Source organism: Bacillus rossius, chromosome 1, assembly GCF_032445375.1.
Source record: "Bacillus rossius redtenbacheri isolate Brsri chromosome 1, Brsri_v3, whole genome shotgun sequence".
NCBI lineage: Eukaryota > Metazoa > Arthropoda > Insecta > Phasmatodea > Bacillidae > Bacillus > Bacillus rossius.
Window position 1 is genome coordinate 330,505,407 of NC_086330.1, and position 23,380 is coordinate 330,528,786.

Here is a 23,380-nt window from a genome sequence, read left to right on the forward strand (position 1 = left end):
GCGGACTGGCAAACGATGGGTCACCGCGAAACAGCTGATAGGCACGTTGAGCAGCCGCCTCACGGGATTTTGCGTGTCGGGTGTGTGATAATTTAAGTAACAGGTATTTTCATTGAGTTTGCGAAATTCGTGAACGGTTCCGCGTAGCAGCAAAATATGATGCAACATTACCTCAAGGTGCTTCGGGAGTGTTAACTTATGGCAAAGGTGCAGCAAGAAACGGTTTCGTCGCTTACTACGAGTGCATTGGCGTTTAGACAACGGTATTAAATTTGAGGGCCCAAGTTCCTGGTACGACATGAGGTCCGAGCATACAAGAGCTCGGTTCGTGGTCGAAGAGGTAATCGCCAAGCAGCTATAAGCAAGTAACAGCATTGCCAACGCACATTCCCTATTCTACGGGTACCTGCTTCGAGCCCAGTTATGCTCCGCAGCATTTATATGTTGTGGAAGAATATTACAATTTTGTTTTTGTGCACAAAAACTTAAGCAGCACTAAGCTTTATTTATAACACAGCTCCAAACTTTTTAATTCGTTTCATCTCATCCACCTTTATGAGAGACTAAGATTTTTTGCAGAAAACGTAAATCAACGGCCATTGAAAGAAAGACGTAGTTTCAAAAAAGTCAACTTGGATATTGTTTGCAGGACGCATAAATTATTTCAAGTAATTTTGACCAAAATTGTACAGTGTCGCATATTACCTATATATTTAAATGTGGTGTAGCTCAGATAAAGTAAAAAAATACTTACACGCCTAAGTTTTAATATTGTTATACTATGAAGTATGAACCCAGCTGATCTTCAGTGTACAAAGAAAATTAAGTTGAGAAAGTCTAAGATATTTATTAAAAAGAGTTTTAAAACCATTTTTAAGGAATTTAATTTATTTTACCTGCAATCATTTTTAACTATGTATCACGTTTCTGCTAAATTTTGGAAAACAGATTTAACTATCACTTTTCTGCTAATTTTTTTGTAAAAGGGTATACAGATAACAATACCTAATGGTTTTGTACAAATATTTAAAAGCAGTTGATTACAGCCATTTTGGTATCGAGACGCTACCCTACTGTTTTGGGACGTGTTTTTCACAGCCCTTCTGTAAGAGGGGGTTGCCAGACTCTCTCTGGGCGTCCTTCCATGGCACGAACCGACCAAATTTTGGAGAATTTGCAAAATCATGCTGGAAGATCGACGACAGACCATTGAAGAAGTTGTGGAGCTGTCTCGGGTGGCTTGAAGTTTGGTTCAGAGATTTTTAACGGAAGATTGGGGATGAGAAGGGTGGCTGTCAAATTTGTGCCTCGACTGCTGACTGCAAAGAAAAACTGATGTTGCGTGGAAGCATGCTGTGCTTTCACAGAAGAATTCTGAAATGATACAAATTTTTTTTTTCCAAGGTAATCACATGTGACTAAAAAGAAGTGCTACGGTTACAACCTTGAAATGAAACACCAAACACCAATCAAGCCAGTGGAAGACTTTCAGTTCGCTTCGCCCCAAAAAAGCTCGTCAAGTGAAAAAAAAAAGAAGTCAAAAACAATGCTTATTTGTTTTTTCGATGTAAGAGCAGTCGTCCATTCAGAGTTTAATCCACAGGGTACGATAGTTAACCAGGCATTCTACCTGGAAGTTTTGAAAATATTGCGCGAGAATGTGCGGTGGAAGAGGCCTGATTTGTGGCAATCAGGTGACTGGTTCTTCCACAAGACAACACCCCTGCTCACACAGCTCTGTCTGCGCCAATTTTCAACAAAAAATCGCATGATCCACGTGCTACAGCACCCCTCCTATTCACCTGACGTTGCCCCCTGCAATGTTTTTTGTATATTCCTGAATGAAAAGATACATGAAAGGAAAGCATTTTGCCAATGTTACCGAGGTGAAGAAGAAAATGACGGAGGAGCTATCAGGCATCACAGAGCATGACTTAAAAAAATCTTTTAAACACTGGAATAAAAGACTGGACAAGTGTATTAGTGCCAGTAGAGATTACTTTGATGGAGATTAATTTTTTTTTGTTTAAATTGTACACAAATACATAAAAAACTAATAAGTTTGATTTTTTGGGTACCCCCTCCTATGTTATTTCCTAACAACCTGTAGAGCTACTAAGCAATTTTCATTTTTAGCTTAAAGTTGGGATCAGATAAACACCACGCATACTTCTAGGCTGTTTAAAATCTCAAATGAGGTGACATCTATTACCTTCCCCCTCTCTCCCCTCACATAGTGATTGCCAAGGACAGCACCAGGATTGTGTAGCTGCTGCTCGCTAGATACTAACACACTTGTATTCATGATGTGCGGTACCCTCAGGCTATTTCCAAGCAAGTAGCGTAATATACAGTAGTATCTTATTTAGTACCACTATCTGCCTTACCAATACTATACACACCCTTTTCAAAGTTTCTCACATTTGTAAAACAATATACACTAAGTTTTTACAATAACACAATATTTGAAAAATGTAGAATTTATTATTCACCTTGTTCAAAGTTTTAAAGAGCATCATTTGTTCTTTATAAATGAGAAGTTTTGATTGCTAGCTGCACCACTATTAAACAAAACATTTGTGCAGTCAACAAATTATTGTCTATACATTACTACAGTATGTACATGTATATATGTACAAAAGCTGAAGTGATCACAAAAATACAAATGCACACATCGGTGGGTATATATCACACAGGTATTGTTAGGACATTATGATTTTTAAATGCAATAAATTAAAGAGAGTTCAAATTCTTTGTGTTTAAGATTGAACTACAATGATTTAATTTTTACTCCCACAAAGTAATCACATCTCTGCTGTACTGAATGAGGAAGAAAAGAATATTTATACTAACCATCAAAACATGCACTTTATTTTAATACTTTTAATAGCAGCCATTTTCCAAAACTTGTATAGTTTGCAGAATGTATTCCTGATGGTAAAATGCTACATAATCTGTTTTTTTTATATGCAACAAATGTTTTAATATACAGCATTACTCATGCAACAATTTTAGATATAATACAATTACTAACTTCAGCACAGAACGGTATTTACAGAGACTTAGCAATGAATGAAACGCAAGGGTTATGCCTAAGTAAGATAAATGATATGTGTAGAGTACCTGCATGCTCATCTTCAGACAACTCCGCCCCTTCATGCAGGGCCACGTCGGAGCCGCTGGAGCTTCCCAGCGTCTTGCGGTTGTTGAAAGATCGACTCCTGGACATGGGCTGCGGAGAGCCGCGGCTCTCACTGTCCGAATCGCTGTTCACCATGAGCGACGACCCGTGGTTCTTCGTGTCCGAGACAGGGCTCTTCACCATCTGGGTCTGAATCTCTTCGTACGAGTACCCGAGCTTCCCTCCCGCTTTTACTGTCGCCGGTGCATCCGTGAAACACTTTCTTTCCTCGCTCAGCAACACGGATGACAGTTGCTTCCCCAAGGTCGCCAACTTTAACAGGTCGGCCGATTCTTTCTCGGTCTCTTTTTCAGCTTCATCATCCTTCCAAACTGTTTCGTCCGGAGAGGAATGTTTTTTCAAGTCCGGGACGTCACCGCTCGTGGTCACAGTTTTCGTTATGACTTTTGTCACCCGGACAGCTTCAGAAGGAACGTCTGCACCCGTGACGTACTCTCGGTGGCCCTCGGGAGTTATTTTCGTGACGGTGGTCTTGACGATCACCGAGCTCTTGTCGCCGTCGTCTTGGTCGCTGCCAAAGTCCCACTGGATGTCGTCGAGCGGGGCGTGCCTCGCGGCGGGCCGGCCTGCCCTCGACGACTTGCGGATGGTCTTGACGAGGTGCGGGTGCTGCTGGGGCTCATGCGGCGCCCCCGCGAGGCTGTCATGCGAACTAACTACACTACCGTCGCCAGGCGCCGTGCCACCCAACACATCATGCTCCGAAGGACCACCGCTACCGCTCTCCAACAGACCTTCAGTGGGGAAAGGCCAAGTGTCAGGGAGGACAAAGACAGCAAGACAGGACAGTAGAGTACTAGTGTAAAACATCCAGGCTGGCCATCCTTTTCAACTGCCGCCAACCATCGACAAAAAGGTTCCGATTTTATTATTTAAAGCCAACCTTTTTGTGACAACTGCAACATCAGCCTGAAATTTCTTTAACATACCGGTCATATGCAATTCAGTTCATAACTGATACTAACAAAATTAAAAAAGTTATAAAACTAGCAAATTTTAGTCTACATAGAATGTTAAATTACCTTATGATTAATGAAATAGGACAGTACAAAAAGCTGTTTTTCCTTTGATGCTGTTGGATAACATTTTCAAGAAAGAAACAGCGCTATTTTAACACTATCTACAAGAAAATTGAGTGTGTATCAAGTGTCTAAAATTCTTAAAACCACATAATAATATAATTTAAAAATAAAATAATAACTCAGATAACAGAACAAATACAAATTTAATAATATTTGAAATATTTTTTAATGTATGGTAATTTATAAAATCATTCTAATTTTTTGATTGTACAGTACTATGTTATTTTAAATTGAGTGGACAAAGAAGCTATGCATACAGTTTTCAAAAAGATGGCCCAGTCCACAGAAAATAATTTAAAGTTGCCACAGTCTGTATTAAAAAAATAAGAAACATAATATTTGCTTAAATGTTTGATAGGGACCAAAGTTTACATGTTTCCAGCATTCATTAAAATAAATTTTTCGATATATTTGCGTTCACAATATCATGAAAATGGCAACCTAATACCATAACGCATAGAAATACAAACATAACACACCCAAGAAAATGTGCAATTTGTGAGACAAAAGAAAGATATGGAGAAGATCCACTATCCTGCATAAGATGCATAGATAAACTTTTTGGAATTTTGTACAAAAGTACACTAGGAAAAGGTATTTAAAACTAATATCCAAATAATGATGTCTTCATCAAATAAAGTTAAAAAAATACTAACTGCCTTTGCAGGTACCAAGATGGTTAGTAGATTATGTTTCAGGGAGAACTTTATCTACAAGTTAAAAATTGATGGATTATAAAATTATAATTCTTCTAAACGTAACATAGTATATTAATTTTTATCTATAAAAGCACATTTTAAACATATTTATGAAACTGCAACACCACCATAACCAGTTTCATATAGAGGTAATCATGGAAATACACACTGCCAATAAAAAACACAACAGACAGTAAAGAAGTATCGTCAAAGCTTTATTATCGCACCTTTTCTTCATGAACCACTACTTGTCACGCAAGGCAATTCTACAAATGCAGTCTGCTTGTTATCGAACGATGACTCAAAATTTTCCATGAAAAAGAGACAAAGTTTCTCATTAATACCATCACTATGTCCCTATTGAGAGGTAGAATTAAGATATGTGCCTATTTCTTATTTGTAACCTCCTAAAATAGTTCAAAGAATTTTTTTGCCAGTGCAATTTTTAATCTAATAATATTCTCTTTTTTTTTCTACATTTGAAATAGATAACATTACATAAATCCTTTTACACTCCATGATTTGATCAGAAATTATCTATGTGCAATAGCTTAGGTATCAGCGTCTGATTTCTAACCGATTGTATTTGTATCAAGCATGTGATGCATTTGAAGGTGACAGTGAACGTTATTAACTGTTTTGTAAAACATGTCTACAATATCTGCAATATGCTCTTATAGGGCAAGAGAAATGGCTTGTAATTTGATGAGAAGTTTGAAACTAACTTATGGACCACTTACCAAACCACTGAGCATTGGGTTGATTAATATTTAGAGCCACCTGTTTGCGGTGAAAATAAATGGCAGATTTCGTCAATTTTTTTTATTGATTTCGGTGTATTTTTCGTCATTTTTAAAACTAATTTCGGTAAAATTTTCGTCGCTTTTTGAATTTTTTTCTTTTTTAATGCTTTTTTTTTATTTCTTTTTAAAAACTCAGGTAATTTGTGATCTCTAAAATTTTTAGTTTTATTGAAGTCATGCAGAAAAAAAAATAATTTAATAATTACTTAAATCACCAGCACCTGGGAAAAGTAAGGAACGTCAGGAATTTAAAACCAGAAATGTTAAAAATATTATGAGAATTTAGGTTTTATTCAGTTTTATTTAGGTACAGAAAGCACTTCAGTTCTTGTGTATTGAAATGTTATGCTCATTGACTGGAATTTAATTTTTTTTACAAATTTCAGTGTAGTTTCAAGTTTCTGTGAAAACAATAATAAAAAAATCATGAAGTTTGTAAATCAAAGGATGTTTTTAAATGTAGGCCTACCTTCAATGTACTTGTTCATCCAAACCCTTAATTTAGGATGATCAAGTTTCTCTAAAGGAATATTGGCTTCCATGAAAGCACTAACTGCTGACATAACAAATTCTTGTTTTTATTTAGCCTTTTTCGTGCGGGAAATTACGTCGGTGAGTGAAATATGACGTTTGACACCTGACGTATTTGCTGTTTTGCAGCTTGTGTGAACGTTTTATTCTTTTTGTGGGAAGCGCTGCCATTAATGTGTTTAAAACACGTATCCTTCCTGGCCCACTCGATGCGCACGTTACAATACTTCGTGCGAGAATTCTTTCTCGCGGTCGTAAATTGTAACCACCATTTTAAACGTTTTATTTTGTAACGTTACATTAAACCTACGTAGACTAAACGCAGTCGACAAAGCAAACAGTAAACAAGCAGATCTACGACGAGACTAAATAATCACAGAATAACAACACAGCAAGACTCCCGACATTCGAATAAATACTACTAACCGAATAAATATATTAAATCGACGAATCGTTCTCGCACGTCCAGTAGGCAACTGTTGGAGTTGGAGAACGTGTTTCAACTTCACATTGCTCGCATTTAAGTTCTCACAACTTCGAACTTTCTCTTTGCACCTTACCTAACCTAACAACATGAACCTGAACCTAACCCGGTCAGACATAGGTCTCGTAATTGTCACGTAAACAAAAACCTGTCGATTTTTTAGCGCGAACATAACATCGGAATTTATCGAGCGTAAGCAGTTTTCGTTATTCTGGTGTTTGGAAATGGTAGTTTTTTGTGGACAGTAACGAGCTAGTCGACGAAATATCGATAAAATCGATATATCTCACGACACAGTCTGATCGACTTATAGTGCTCAATCGAATAAAAGTAAACACAACAGCGAGATGAATACGTTAATTTCGTGATTTTTTCGCGTTTTTTCGCCATCGCGGTAAATTTCGCGCTAATTCCTAGATTATGGCGAAAATTTCGCGATTTCGCGCGCCGAAAAAAACAGGTGGCTCTATAATATTCCAATAAAATTGTTAATACAATACAAAACTTTCTGCTGGTAATAATTAGCATCTACAAATATGCCTTGGCTGAATAATTTACACTCAACAACTTAATTAGTTATAGCACTTGCTTGATCTGTTTGTAGAACAGTGTAGCTATATGTTCTTATTAAAAATAACAACACAAAACAGTAGAAAATTTTCTCACAAAAACTACAAACTTATATAATCAACTTGTAATAGGTGTATTTGAATGTAAAGTTATATCTATGCATCTTTGCAAGATTATTTCCATAGGATTTATGCACAAAACTTAACCAAATATGGGACAGAAACACACATGCCATGTCAATTCCCATTCTTATTTGACTAAAACCTTATGTACACAAACACAAAATGTTCAGTCTTATAAAGTCATTATAATAAATTTCTATAAGATCTCATTAAGTGCCTGAAATTGAGCAGAAAACCAAAACTATTTCAAAAGAAAATCTCAATCTTCATCACTGATTTCTGTAATAATTCCCGAAGCATTGTAAATAATGGCATCCCATCTTTTTACTTTACGACATAATTTTTGTATTTTGGGAAAAATAAATAAAACTACTAATACACTTAGTATATAAAACAAATTTTGTTTTAAGAGATTTGTAAAGAGACAAATAAATTTAAAAAACATTAACATTTTAATGGCTCATTATTCTTCAATCACAACCTAACATTTTATGAAGAAATCAATGATGACAAATGTTTTATTAATAAGATTATAACCTATCTTTGATAGTTTATTTGTGAGATATTGGTTTGAGGGTTTAAAAAAATCTGCAGAAAAAAATAGTTTTAAACATTACGAGTAGATGCTGAAAAAATAAATACGCTTTGAGAAATTAATGGTAAAATATTTCTTTGATATTTTTTGGGTTCAAAATATTATTACTGTCATAGGTACTTAAGGAGATATTAAGGTAATATTTAAAGACACAAAAATTTCAAAATTTGAAGTATTGTTCCATAATAGTTCTGCAACAAGGTGTTCAGAAGTATAAGGAATCATAGCGGGAACCAAAATAAACAATTTACTGCAGTAGAATATGGGCCCGGAAATTCCGCCTTTAACAAATGGGGAAAGCGGAATGTACGACATGGCAAATTCAATGTAACACACTGTTTATTTTGTCCTGATTTTACAGTCGAAAGAGCAACCTTCCAACACGCACACAAACCACACACCATCGGCGCACGGATGTCTGTATAAAAAGTCCCGGTATGTCCCGAATCTCTCCCGCTGCAGCAGCTATAGCAACAAGATCTTGCTCGGAGTCAATGATGTATGGAACATGATCTCCAGGTGTCCCATGAGAAGAAATCCACATGTGACAGATTGAACTGCAGTGGCCACGGAACAGAGCCAGCTCAACCAATCTAGTGATTGGGATGCGATGGGTCCTGGTGAGTCCTTACATCTGCAGAAACAGGTCTGAATTCGTCATCAAATAAACTCTGGAATATCTGTCAGTGATCCTGGCAAGGGTCTCTCACAGGAATATACCGTACCTGCGCCCGTACAAGCGACAAGATAGGATGTACAATTCAGTCGAGTAAACATGTATCAAAACAATTTACATGTTTATCAATAATCTTTCCCGGCAGGCGTGTGGTCGTGATAAATGTTTTTTTTTTTTTCATGTGCTCATAGCTGTTCAATAGCGTTGCTTCATCTGCAAACAACACCTGCACAGGGAAGTAAGACCATAGGGGTGTCTGTTGCAGGTACCAACGAGCAAGTCTTCACAGCCAGAATCATCTTCCACTCTCAATGCCTGCGCCTGCTCAGAGTGGAATCGGTGCAATTCTTCATCAAATAAAATCTTCCCTGTGAGTAAATGTCTCAGACCTAGGCTACAGGCAATGGCTTTAATGCATGTGGATGGGTATACCTGAACAGAACGTAAAACCACTTCTTTGATGCGAGGAGTTCTGGCAGTAACAGGGCGGCCCACAAAGCGTTCTGCTGGAACCGAAGGATCCACTTTTGCAAAGCTGCCAGTGCGCATGTTCGAATGTTTGCAGATTCAGCGATTGCCTGTTTGGGAATCACTTCCTCCTACAACCGTCTAGCAGCTCATTCATTTCCCGTTTACTGCCTTGCATGTCAGACGTACATCTGCGAGCTCGGCGTTCTGGTGAAGATGCATACTGGCGAAGCCCCCAGCGGGGACCGACGTGTCACGTTGCTGCCAACAACTGATGTCTGATCTACCCACCACCACTCCGTAGTGTTAGGCGCTGTATTTCCAGACCCACATTCTATGGCAATAAGTGTTTTATTTGGTCTCCTCTATAACCTTTTACACTTTGGCCAGATATTTTCTGAGCACCCTCTTATATATACTCCCTAAATTCTGAGTTGAGACCACGTCTGTGCAAAATACTGGATATTTTGACACAACCTAGTTCTGCCATTGTCACGGGCAGATTTAAACATACTTGAACATAGCTCCAACCAAGAAGACAAGAAATGTATGTATAGTAATTCACTGTGAAAGCCTCTCATCAATTCAATAATTTTTTTCTACATTCTTGGATGTATATTTAATTTATGCTGAGCCATACCTCATGATTATGTGATTTGGATAAGCCAAGTACAGGACAGTCCAATTTTTTTTTAATGGCCATGATATGTTATTTAACAGGCAGTATTCAGGACTGTAGCCGTCTCAAGTGATTCATTAAGTGACTAAGTCAATGCACAAATTATTCAGTAAACATGGCCATATTCATTAATGTATGTGCATGGCAATCCGTGAATGATAGCAAACCAAAATTTACACTCCTCAACTTTTGCCCTGTCATCGACAATAAACAACCAAGTATCGACGACCTAATAACCCACGAATGGATAGATTAGGGGTAGCTAACGTTTTAATATTAATGGCTGATAAAAAGGCTGTTAGGACCTTAATGGCCAAGTCTGAATCTTTACTAATAGCTTCTTTTTGTGCTCATAAGGGTACCTGGATTTTTTATGTTACACACTTCAATTTTTATAAATAAAATCTAGGGATATCGAGCTACATTTTTTAGAGTACTTATTTAGCTTGAGTCTAAGGCTAGCCACCCCTTTATTAAATATGTTGATCTCGGTGCAATTCCAAGGTGATTACAGTTGAACCAGATCCAAAAGTGTGATATTTCACTCTATATCTACTTCATAAAAATATAAAACCATCATGCCTTAAAAAGGTTGCCCCACCTATGGATTCCCCGCAAACGGTTAGGTACCTGAAAAAGCTAACATGCAGGACATGGTGGGGGGGGGGGGGGGGGGGGGAAGCATTAAATAGAATACAAAATTAGCACCACTGCTTAAAATTTCAGAACATCATCAAAATGTTGAGTACTTTTGTACACCTCTCGATGAAATTAATTCTGAAAACTCACACTGCAGGGGATTCACTGCTTGGGGACCATGCTTTTAATTCATGTGTTACTTTAATTTTAGCATTTCGCAGTATTTATTTTAAGAAACTGTACTTGCAATAAAGCACAGCTTCAAAACGCAGTTTACGTAAAAGGAAACAAAAGCAAAAGGACCCGCTAAGCAAATGCTGCTAATTAGCACCTTTTCTAAATTCCCACATTCTAATGTTGCAGCACATTTTAATACCACTATGTAATAACCCCTAAAGCTTTTATTTACCACGTTAATCTAAATTTTAAAGCATAATGCGAACACTAGAAACTAAAAGCCATGTTTGTTAAACATTCCGATGATTTAAACTGTGTGAATATTCTTTCTAATAAACAACAGTCACTTAATTGAAATAACTTAATAATAATTTAATGACTACGCTACGACACAAGATATGCACAATTACATTTTTTCAACAAACTTTACATGAAACATGAGAACTATGTTTTGTCCATTGGCATATAAATATTCAACACCATAAACCCCACACTCTCTTTGCATACTGTACACATTATGGTTGATAGTACCAATCCTCTCAGCTGCCGTAGTGAGTAGTTCGTTACCTTGCACGATTGTCTGCGACACCTTCACAGGAGTGGAGCTGATCACACTCGTAGTTTTCCATCCGTCAATCTCTGTACCTTCAGGAGGGTATGCTAGTTCACCTGCCACCACAGAACACCACATACGACAGTTAGTTACTCACAGAAGAAGGTTCCCATAAATTAATATCATCTCCAAACAAATTGATTAATTATTTAATTACTACTGTAGCTAATCAAAAATAATACTGAAAGACACTAAATATAATGTTTTCCCAAACTTTTAGATAGTGAGTTCATGAAATATAATTAATGAAGTGGACATCACAATCTAAACACACATAATAAAAAAATATTTAAATAAGTAAATTTGTAGGTAGAAGCCAGATTATATGGTCAATTTTGATAAAATCTAATTAACACCAAAATGCAATTAAAATCATGAATCTAATAAGCATTTTCAATCAAAAGTGACCTCTATTGACAAACTCAAGTATGTTATCATTTAAATATTAAGTTCAATGACAGTAATTTATTTACCAAAAAGTGTACTACATTTTATGCAAAAAAAAAATAGAAAAAGTTGACTTATTTCAATCTTGTAACTTTTATTAGTTAATCAGTGTCACATTATGACATTAGTACGTTTTTCAAACACAAAAATACTTAACAGATTTATTTTTTTGTTACGAAAATTTAGATATGCTTCTTAAAAACAAATCATTATATTGTAAAAGTGCATCATGTTCAAGTATCAGTCAAAATGACCCTGTTTCAGAGAAATTAGTATCATGGAACATTTAAGTGTCATATTTGTTTTGATAAAACATATTTCATAAACGATAAAAAACCAATAACACAGAAATCTCCTGTTTTTAAAAAAAAAAAAAAACGAAGTTGGCCTTGAAAAAGTAATACCATGAAATCTTGTATCTATTTATAAGATATTTAAAAGAGATTTTCTGCTGCAACTTTCATCAGTAGAGTGAGTTACATGGCCTTTTTTAAAACAGCAAACAGCAACTATAAAAAAAAATTGAGTTTTATGGGTGCAGTTCAAAAGCATCGGTAAGAAAGCAAACAATGCCAGCACTACCTGAGGAGAATCTGTGGATGTGCCTCACTGCTGGGGATTCTTCTCAGGTAGTGCTGACCTGCTCTTGACAGCGACGTGTGGGAGAGTGCTTGTACCTGCAGTGACTATTTTGTCTTTGCTGGTATGTGTTGTATCCACCGTTTAAGCCCTCGGCTGTTGGTGGGCATGAGACAAATACTTATAAATAAATAAATAAATATGTGGTGGTCGCATGGGAGGGTGAATGATGGGGAGGGGGTGCCTCAGTGAAGAGAAGCAGAAGGAAATGGAAGGAACTTAACGATTTGTATTCATTACATGAATTTTTGTAATATTTTTGTTAGAAATTTCAAGACTAACTTTAATGTGTAAAATTTTGCTTTTGGATTTCATGTTGTTTTGCTCAAGGGAAGTTTCAATTATTATTTTAATTAATTAAATTTGTCAAATATTTTGCTATGCTAGTACAATTATTATAGGTAAGGAAAAAAGACAGACCAAGAAAGTTTTAGTTTTTTTGAATGATTCAGAGAAAAATTGGTTATTATGTGTTATTTTTAAAAGAATTGTTTCCATAAGTAATTTGAAATTAAAATTGTGAAATGCAGTGCCATCAAAATGTACCAAGTTTCGTTAAGAAAAAATTATAACGTAAAGAAACTTGTTATTTAATAGAAAATAAATATATGTATACATATACTATGAACAACCTGAGGCACCAACAGTATTAAAAATTACCAAACGATACAGAAATCATCTTTGCTCACCTGACACCAGGCTGCAGTATAGAACCCAGCGACAAACTCCATTTGAACATACTACCCCACACCTTCAAGCATTTCAAAGTGTCATATCTGTCATGCCTGCTTTTGCATCCCTCCCCACCAAAAATTCAGCAAGCAGTAAACAAGAGTGAACTAAAGTGGCATACGTGATGCAGTTTACAGGCATAACAAGTAGTAACGCAGGGTAGTTTTTCAACTAAGCTCTTCTCATCACTGTTAATTCACATTCTTCCAGCAGCAAGATACAAGTTTGCTATTATAATGTAACCCCCACTTAAAATTTCAGAAGTTGGTATACATTATGATTGTATATAATCACCATGGCAACTATTTTCATCAACAACATCCTTATCACCACCCAACATAGCACAAAATTAATTAATTATTCTAAAAACAAAAAAAAAACAACAAAAAAACGATAACTACACCACATCATCGACATACATACCTCACAGTTAAAACAGCAAATAAATACAAACACAAGCTGCATAGAAAAAAAACTGTAACACTGTAAAAAATTGTTACTACCTATTAGTTCTTGAACCTCTGCTGGGCTCGGGGGAGGTGTGGTAGAGATGACTGGCGATGAAAACTCTACGCCAAACAAAGACCACCTATTTACAACACTCCCAAACCAAAAATAAAAAGACATGCAAACACCATAGCAAATTAATGATTCATGCAGTGCAAGTGTACCTACCTCTATTTCTTTCTTAAACCTTCAAAAATTTCTGCACATTCATGATACTTAGAAAGCAATACTAAGGAATATTTTACACATAATGAAGAACTTATATGACAAACAAATTAAAAAACTTCAGGCGACTTTCACGACAATTTTGAGTAACGAGTAGGTATTTCCACAGGACAGATTTTGTTAAAGCACTACACTTTTTGTAAAGGCCTTGAAGACAATATTAATTACAATGCTCAAGCTGTATGCTCTACATATATAAATATGTAACTCTAAAAAAAAACCACATAAAGGAACATTTTCTAAAAAAAAGATACTGCAGTAATTTACAGTTTTATTTACAATATGATGAGAAGCAATAGTATACAATTACATGAGTGAAACCTTGTTTTATACCACTATGAAACAAAGGGTTAAATGACTCTTGGTTCATACTGAAACCAACTGCTAAATATTTTCAACACATTACGAAGGAAAGGCCACCATGTCCACTAAGTGTTTGTTGAGAATCAAGCCCGAAAATGCGGTACAACCTTAAAAAGTGTTTTATAGATAGTAAGGATAAAATTTTTTTTGATTAAACAGTTTTTTTCGACATTGCTTAAACAGTGTTTTTCAGTTACCATGGATACCCCCGATAATCGGGAGTCTACTGTAATTAATTTTTGAAGTTCCTTCTTCAAGTACATAATTTAAAATGGTACATATTTAACTATGAAATTTTAAAAAATCCATCAAAAATATTTTGATTCTCTCATCAAAGAAGCTAACTACTAAATAAATTACTATCAAAAACTCATGCAGCTTTCTCTGTATCTTTATCATTACAGTCATTGTAATTTAATGTGGGACACAGGTTTCCTGCCCTTGAAAAACATAAGCTTCCTTTCCCTACAGTGCGGTCAAGTGCAAAAACAAAAGAAACTTAGTAGACTTGCAATTTTCGCTCTTAAGGCACAGTCTCACATGCCACGTTGTTACACATTCATGTCATACTGGACTCTTTCCGTAATTTGTGTTTTATGTTTGATCTCAATTATTCTTAACAGATATTTATTAATATCATTTTACAGAGGTAAAACAAGTCTTCATGGTTATGTAAGCCTGTGTGAATATTCAAATTTTCGAATATGAATATTTTCTTATTTGTATTCCAATTAATTTCAAACACTAACACTTCGAAATAGCAAATATTCAATTGAAAATGAATATTATACATAGCATACCTGAGTTTGACATTTACCAACGTTTGCTGTTGAGGTTAAGTAATTTGTGTGGTATAAACACACAGCTGAGATGTTTTAACAAGACAGTATAATCAAAAACATGAACAGTGTTTTAACAGGTAAAAAGTATTCAAAGTTATTTTAATATGGTCTTGTAGAAACATAGCAGAATAAATCGCATAACGATTTAAAATACAGACTATTTGGTGCATTTTAAACTTGGAAACAACCTATTATTTGTAAATGTTTCATCACATGTACTTGTAGACAAACACAAAACACGAACACTTCTTTGCGATGGCCATGAAAAGAAGTGTAAGCGTAGTTGAAATGTCGTATAAATCGATAGTCTATCGATCTACCACCATGCACCACAGTGGTAGCTTATTTGCTATATGTATGACAAAACGTACGTTGCAATTTAAATACTAAATAAGCAAACGTAAAAAATGGTTCAGAATTTCAAAGAAAATTAGCAGAAAGTGTGTTTGTAATATTGTTGAACTAAAATAAAGTTTACCGGGCTGCCCGTAAGTGGAAGCGTGTGAATAACTAGGGTTTTTGAAATGTAAATATGTGCTCTTTTAAACACTATTTTCCAAATGCACGTTTCTCATAAAATTGATTGGATTTGCGATTTACAAAAAATGTCTGGATCAATATTTAGGGCACCTGGTTGTGGGAAAAACTGAAGTGAAAGTTTGTTTGGTTTAGGTTAGCTGCATAAAATACTTTTTTTCTTCAAAAGTTCAATATTTTAACAAAATATTACATTTAATTTTTGCAGATGACTTAATATAACCCACATTTCCCTTCAGTATTAACTGTCTACTTTCCCAGAAGGCACTAAACTCCATCATTACCTTTTTCTTTCTTTATGTATGTGTTATATGATGCAAATAATTTTTATGTGCAATTGCAGTTTGCACTCTTATTATTCGAATTTGATATTTGTATTTGCCAATAATTTGGTACTTGTAATCATATTTGATTCGAACTAAAAAAAACTGTGTTTCCAAAGACCTATATTTACTTTAACTTGTGTATCCTTTACAGATCAAAGATAACATCTGGTGGGAAATTGTGACCCTGCAAAAAATATAAGAGTGCTACCGAAATAAATTCACCATCATGAAAGGTTATTACAGTTCATTTCCTTAATTTAAGTACAGATGTTTCACCAAGTAAACATTGCATATTATATATTATATTAAACTAATTTTGACACCATACACGTGATTGTCTGCTATTTGTTACAGTCTGGAAATATTCATAAGCAAAACTTTTGTTGGGATAGTTATGTCAGGTTTAATCTCTTGAAGTTCATTTTGTACATACAAAGTACTTCTACAGTTGTACATATTTTCGAAATATTTCTCCACTGAAGCATATTTATAATAACAATAGTACATATATTAGATATTAAGTAATATTAAGTAGACAATTGATACCTCAATGACACATGGAGTTTATCAAAATCTGAATGTGTGGGTTGACGTTGACATACTTTATGGCTATGAAAAAATAATATTATAATTTCATATATTATTCTACATATAATAATTGTACATTAATATTATAACTAAAACTTCTAAATATTACTACATTAAATATTTTTTTTTTTTAAATTTGTTTAAAAATTGGTTGTCTGTAAAGTCGGTTTACGGACGATAGTTTAACGTGACAACGTCAAAACAAAACATTGATGAAATGATTGCATACTTTTATGAATAAAATTGAATCATTTTTATTGAATTATCACTATTTTATATGGATACAAAGAAGGAGTGAAATGAAATCTACAATTTAATTGATAAATTTACTTTTATTTGCACTCATTAATTCAAAAATGTTTATTACTTTAACGAACAGATTATTTTAACTATAACTTTTATACATGTTTGCTATTTAACTTCTTCCATTCTGTGTTATTCTGTTAAGGATAGGACAATGATAGGAAAAGTAGGAAACAAATGGGAATGTTTCAAGTTTAATGTGCCTCAAAAAAAAAACAAATCGATGGTTGCTCCAATCGAGTGGAAGAGAGGTAGTTGCGGCGCAGCGTACAATGAGCGTAACGGGACAATGTGCGTTACGGGACACTTTTTTGTGCGTGCAGCTGGCGTTCATCGATTTATTAGACGTCACGTCAAAAATATTAAATTATATCTAAGGAATTAGAAAAGCATGACTGAAAGGATTAAAAGAGACAGTGATCAGAAAATAAGACAAAAAATCACTCAAATTTTGGCCACATGGTGGCCTTCAACAGAGTAGAGAAGGCACAGAAATCTGTAACCAACCAAAAACCAAAAATCCAACATGGTGGTGAGTTTGCGCCTTAAAAGTGCGGTAATGTGGAGAAGTGCAGTGTCAGTAGTAGAGAAAAGTGTGCTTGTAGCCAGCAAATATACTGAAAATAGTTTTGACTAAACCAATGTTGAAGAATACCTTGAGAATGGATAGTGGTGGTGGATACGACTTTCGGCGTAGTGGACTCCAGTCGTTGCAGCGTTTCGGTGACGGTCGGCAGTATTTCCTGCCTGACCGGAGACTTGGGACCTTTATGTTCTCCTTTGGACGAGATGTGATTTGTTTCAGGAGGCTGTTCTTCCACCTGACGTCTCTCGTGATTGATGAAATCCTCCAACGTATTTCCAAATTTTTTCTCTTCTGCAGCATATTTCTCTTTATTATCTTCGCTTGGGCTAGAAACTAATTCAACAAAAAAAAAAAAGTTAAACATTGTCAATAAGGAACTTAAATAACAATATTTGATTCAAAATCCTTAAAATAATATCAAAAATATTGAAAAAAAATAAAAATAAATTACCCCTTGCACATAAAAACCTTTAATTTGAAGGGGGGGAAAATCATCTTCCGACTCATAAAGTCACAGACCCCGTCCTACCAACTTTCATAAGCATTTCTGACATAGGGAACTGTAGTGTTTAAAAAATCTACATAGTTATTTACTTATTCAAGGCCAAAGTGACCTATTTGGACTAAATAGTATTTTGAATTTTTTTTTAACATGTACTTAGTTATTTTATATTTATAAATTCAATAAAAGTTATTATTATGATTTTTCTGTTAGACAGGTTTCTATTAGCAGAAGCAGAAACCCAATAATTAATGATTATTAAATTTTACGATCAGATTAACTTTTCAGGATATTGTTACATTTTTTTTACAACATGGTAGACAGTTATTTATAATTTAAGAAAGGATGGTAGATGAGCTGGCCTGATATTAAGCCTGTGCAAAGCTTTGACTACGTAAATCAATGGAAGCTCTTTCAAAAAAAAATTTATTTCACCAGAAAATTTGCTATTTGAATCTTCGCGTTTGTTGCAAAGTTTTAAAACATGAAAGCACAAGACTCGCACATTAAAATATTTAATTGTTTTTTTTTTTTTTTTTTATGTTTTGCTTGAATAAAGTGGGTTGCTTGAAAAAAAAAAGATCTTTCTGATAGCTTTTATGAATGTTCAATATTAATATCATGCATGGTTATTTTATAATTTTTATTGAATGATGTTATACATATCGGCCCAATTGGTTGATCACAATCATTTCAAACACAACAGATATTAAGTGATTATATACATATTTTTACTTCAATACTGTATTTTGTAAAATAACAATATTTTCAATTCAATTAGACTTCATAATATTTTAAACATTCATTTTGATATTCACTTTGCATCAAAAAACCAGTATGCATACAGGCCTACGTGATCGATAGTTTATTGGTAACACAAGAGCCTCTGGCATGTTCTATATTGTGATATTAAAATTTGAGAAAAACAGAAGTGAGATAGCAGAATCATGGAAACGAATTAGCAGCAGGGAATCCCGAAACATTTTCTCACGAGCATATATTTGCAACCAACAGAAAAGACTTAGTGTTGAGAAAGTCCCCTGCTACATGTTTGGAGAGAATTTTGCATATGTTGCAACTTTGACTGTGATTGGCTAGTGTGTAAAAGCTGTGTTGTTATTGCCTATTGGTTGGTGGGGCTGCATGACTGCCTTGCCCTATGTGTGTGACACGTTTATCCTTCAGTCATCATTCGGATGTTGTCTGAATAAGGTCACGTTTCAGTTAGTGTCTCACAAACAATTATTTTCTAATTCAGCTAGAAATCGATTCCACATCGGTGGTTCACGCCAAGAAATTTTTTTTTTCTTTTTCAAAATAACATTTTGAATTTTTTTGACCAGTAACGTTGGCATTAAGGTTCAAGTCAATGCTTTGGTGTATCTTAGCTGTCACCCCGAGAACAAATTTTTATGAATGTGGTACCATATTGACATCGTCCGGACCTACGGCCCCTTTTAAGTCCGATATGCCACCGCCCAAACACCACCCACCCTCCATTCAAACCTCCCGCCTACCCGTGCGTACGTGTGCGCGCGTGTGTGTTCGCCCGGCAAGAGGGCGTTGTCAAGCCAGTGCGCCGCACCCCTAAAACATAAGTAAATATAATTGTGTTATTTGTTTTTATATTACCTAAGTGCAACGTGACGGCAGATCGGCCGGGAGGGTTTTATGTACTTTAATTTAAAATGATGTATTAAAATATCATAATGTTTCCGGACATTCCCGAGGAAACCCGAAGCCAGACAATAATTAAATTTAAATCTTAATAATTATAATTTGTACAAAGTTTTCTCTTTATTCAAAAACTGTCACATACTTTTTAATTCATTCTTGTCATGTTAATTTAGTTTCCCTTGGCACGAATTCGCAAATATCTTTTAACGGTAATTGTTTCGGCGGGAGGACGCCATGTTAGTCGAGCGAGCCATGATCTCGCCCCAGTCTTCCGCCATCAACGACCGAGAGCAGACGCATCAGCACTCCGGGGACCTCACCGCTTGTTTCACCGCCAAGTAATTCTGTTTCAATTTAATTCCGTATAAATCGTTTTCTTTTTGTCCTCGGAGCTCCTCTCGGTCGGGGGACTGCATAAATAATTGTCTTACGACCAGCAACGGTCTTTTCTCTTTTGTACTACGTAATGTGAAATGTGACCACGTGGAGGTCTTCATACCTAAACCGATTCGCGCCGCGGGCGTTTTAAACAGTTTCAATCGTGTACGTGTGTAAGTTGCATTCGCCGAATAAATTAGGTGTGTAGATCAAAGTATTATTTTCTTATTTATATCTGTTCGACCACGTGGAGTGTGACGGCGTGTGGGACGCCTGAGAGCCCACTGCGTAGGATAGCGTGCCCAACGCTGAGAGCGGGCAGGGATTCGTGCTAGGTGTATTCAGGGGGAAATTAAAATCACGCCTCACATGGGCGACGTCACGACCCTGGGAAAGAGTCTCACATCGGTCCGTGCACGTGGCACGGTGGCGCCCATAAAACCCGAGCACGCATTACAATTCAATCAGTAAATATCAGAGACTACGGCCCCCGTATCAAGAGGTGCCGCCACTAGTGGCACCGTAACAAGATGTTGTAAAGCACCAGAACATTAGCATTGATAGGCATTTATTTTTAAATTCTCAGTTTAACAATGTCGAACAGTAAGTTTTTGGTAGTGGTGCACCGATATGACTTTACCGATTACCGATTCGATTACCGATTATGAGAGCAATAATCGGCAGATACCGATTCAGTTACCGATTATAATGAAATTTTTTTAAGTGTAATAATGCACACAAAAATTATTATTCCCATGTGATTTGGATAACAAGATTAGGTAAAATTGAGAATACAGTTATAATAACAGTATAAAAATATATAAAATACACTATTAAGTCATTGCAAAGTGTAAATTAAATTAACTTCTATTTAAATATTTGTTATTGTAAACAACTTGAACTACAGTCTAATAATTGTAATTTACAATGGGTAAGTTTTTGTTGCGGAAAACAAGCATTATTATCGACTATCACATAAGGTTGCATCAAGAAATTACCGTTTAACAATGTAAACATGCTGCTTTATTTTGTTCACTTGAGTTTATAGAAAAATGTATCCACACTTCACTTTTTTTCTCCCTACTCGCCATCTAACTATAATTATATAAAAATGACAAAAAACCAATTCTAGCACATGTTATTTTATTTATGTTGACTGAATATATAAAATTATAAATACTTTTTCACTTTTCACGTCACATACAAATAACACAACAACGGATAATGTTACCAAAGACGCCTATAACGAGTTGGTAAAATGCAGTGATAAACTCTAGAAGGTATCGGGACTACGATTTTGAACCACTACTACGAGAGAGAGCGAAACATGGCGTCTGTTCGCAAGTCGTATTCCAGTGTTACAAATAAAAATAAAGTCTTAAAAAATGCAAAATGCGGTAAATGTTACAAGGCTGTGCGAAATGGCATCCTCTGTGAAAATTGTGATTCGTGGTTTCATTTTGGAAAGTGTTGTGAAGTGGAAGAACAGAATATTCCGGAAGATAAATGGCTTTGCACAACATGTGCAGAAGAAAATGGCGATGCAGTGAATAATGGTAATGCAAATCATGGATCGCTTGAGAACTGTGAGTACAAACAAATAATTCAGAGTTTAACAGAGGAGATTGCATCACTGAAAGAAATAGTAAAAATTTTAACAGAAGAACTTTCTACACAAAAATCAGCACTAAAATATCCTGAAAAGACTAATAACACGTGGGTGAACACGACGAAACATAATACGTGTAGACCACCCATCTGCTCTCCACCCAACATCATGCAACTCTCGAATAGGTTTTCAGTCTTTAGAAATTCGCGTGATTTTCCACATCTCTCGGATGTTGCTACAGGTAAACACGGTAACAAGCCTAGTCATCAAACGGATTTTGAGAATGCCATAACCTCGTCCCCAAGAAGGGAAATATCACGAAGTAAGAACATCTCCTGCGAAAAACAAAACACCCGCAAGTTTGAAGATTCAGAAATTTCAGTACCTTGTCAGGCGATCTCTTCGGCAATGGGACAAGCCTCAAAAACTACCTACAACAAAGCAAGAAACACCCACAGGAATAGCATCCACCCCATTAGCAGCAGTAAAAACGATGGCAAAGTCAACAAAAATAAATGCAACAAAATAAACAAGACTGAACAGCAGAATCGTGTATTAATTGTCGGCGACAGTCATGCCAGAGGCTTATCTGAACTGATATCTGACTACAGTAATAACATCAATGCATTTGGTGTAACTAAACCAGGGGCCCCTCTAAAAGAAGCAATGAAAGGTTTTCTTGAAGATTCAGCATCTGTAAAAAATTATGACTATGTGGTGATAATTGGTGGCTCGAACGATGTGGCCAAAAATCAAGGCATGGAAGCAGTTCATACCCTCAGTGAGTCACTCAAAGCCTTGAGCAACAAAACTATAGTTGTAGTGAGTCTTCCCATTAGATATGATTTAGATAGCTCATCTTGTGTAAATGCTGCTATTAGTGTTACAAATACAAATATTCAAAACTTATGCATGCAGTTCAACAATGTAAAATATGTTGATATAAGTAAATTAGATAGAGCACTACATACTAGGCATGGTCAGCATCTAAACAACAGAGGAAAACAACACATTGCATCATTGATCTACAATCAGTTGTGCAGTATACAAAATAAAGTACATGTCAAACAGTGTACCTTTTTAGATAGATGGGTAATAAGGGAGAATAACAACGATGTGTTAGATAAAGAAAAATTAACCTGTAGGGCTACCTTACTCGATAAGTGGGTGATAAGAAAGAAGTCAAATGAAAATAGTAAACATTTTTTAGGCCGGGAATATGTACAAATGAAACCAGTCAATGCCAGATCTACAACAGACTGACCCCTGAAAGTCATCTCACTATTTTCCATCAAAACATTCGAAGTATTGTAAATAAAGTTGACTTGTTTATTGAAGCCTTAGACATGTTTGAGGTAGAAAATAAGACTAAGGTTAATATAGTATGTCTATCTGAACACCATCTAAAGTCTATTCAAGTTCCACAAATTAGAATTCCAGGATTTAAACTGGTGTCACACTATTGTAGGAATAAATTCTCGGGAGGCGGAGTATGTATCTTTATACAAGACATCAAAACCGAAACTGTTAATGTTGATAAATATTGTGCTGAAAAAGATTTTGAATGTACTGTAGCCTTAGTGAAATTACTTTCCAAGAGAGTTCTGATAATTTCTGTTTACAGATCCCCAACAGGAATATTTGAGATATTTTTAAAGCAATTAGAACTGCTGTTATTAAAAAAGATCAGGACAAATATTGAAACTATTATTTTTGGGGATTTTAATATAAACTATTTAGAAGACAGTCATTATAAACAACGTTTAAACTCCTTATTAGG

At 35.4% G+C, this 23,380-nt stretch overlaps 1 protein-coding gene across 10 annotated transcripts in view; it reads right to left on the minus strand.

The window, feature by feature from the left end:
- LOC134528037 (ankyrin-3) overlaps nucleotides 1-23,380 on the minus strand; it is a 386,196-nt gene that overhangs the window by 24,111 nt on the left and 338,705 nt on the right. For 4 of the 10 annotated variants that reach the window (XM_063361226.1, XM_063361225.1, XM_063361229.1 and 1 more), the window contains 4 exons: nucleotides 17,504-17,767; nucleotides 13,661-13,726; nucleotides 11,294-11,395; nucleotides 3,124-3,936 (listed from right to left, as the gene is read on the minus strand). In XM_063361226.1, coding sequence (XP_063217296.1) covers nucleotides 3,124-3,936; nucleotides 11,294-11,395; nucleotides 13,661-13,726; nucleotides 17,504-17,767 — 1,245 coding nt within the window. The remainder of the gene's footprint in view (nucleotides 1-3,123; nucleotides 3,937-11,293; nucleotides 11,396-13,660; nucleotides 13,727-17,503; nucleotides 17,768-23,380) is intronic. The other 6 variants (XM_063361235.1, XM_063361233.1, XM_063361231.1 and 3 more) reach the window with 3 other exon arrangements.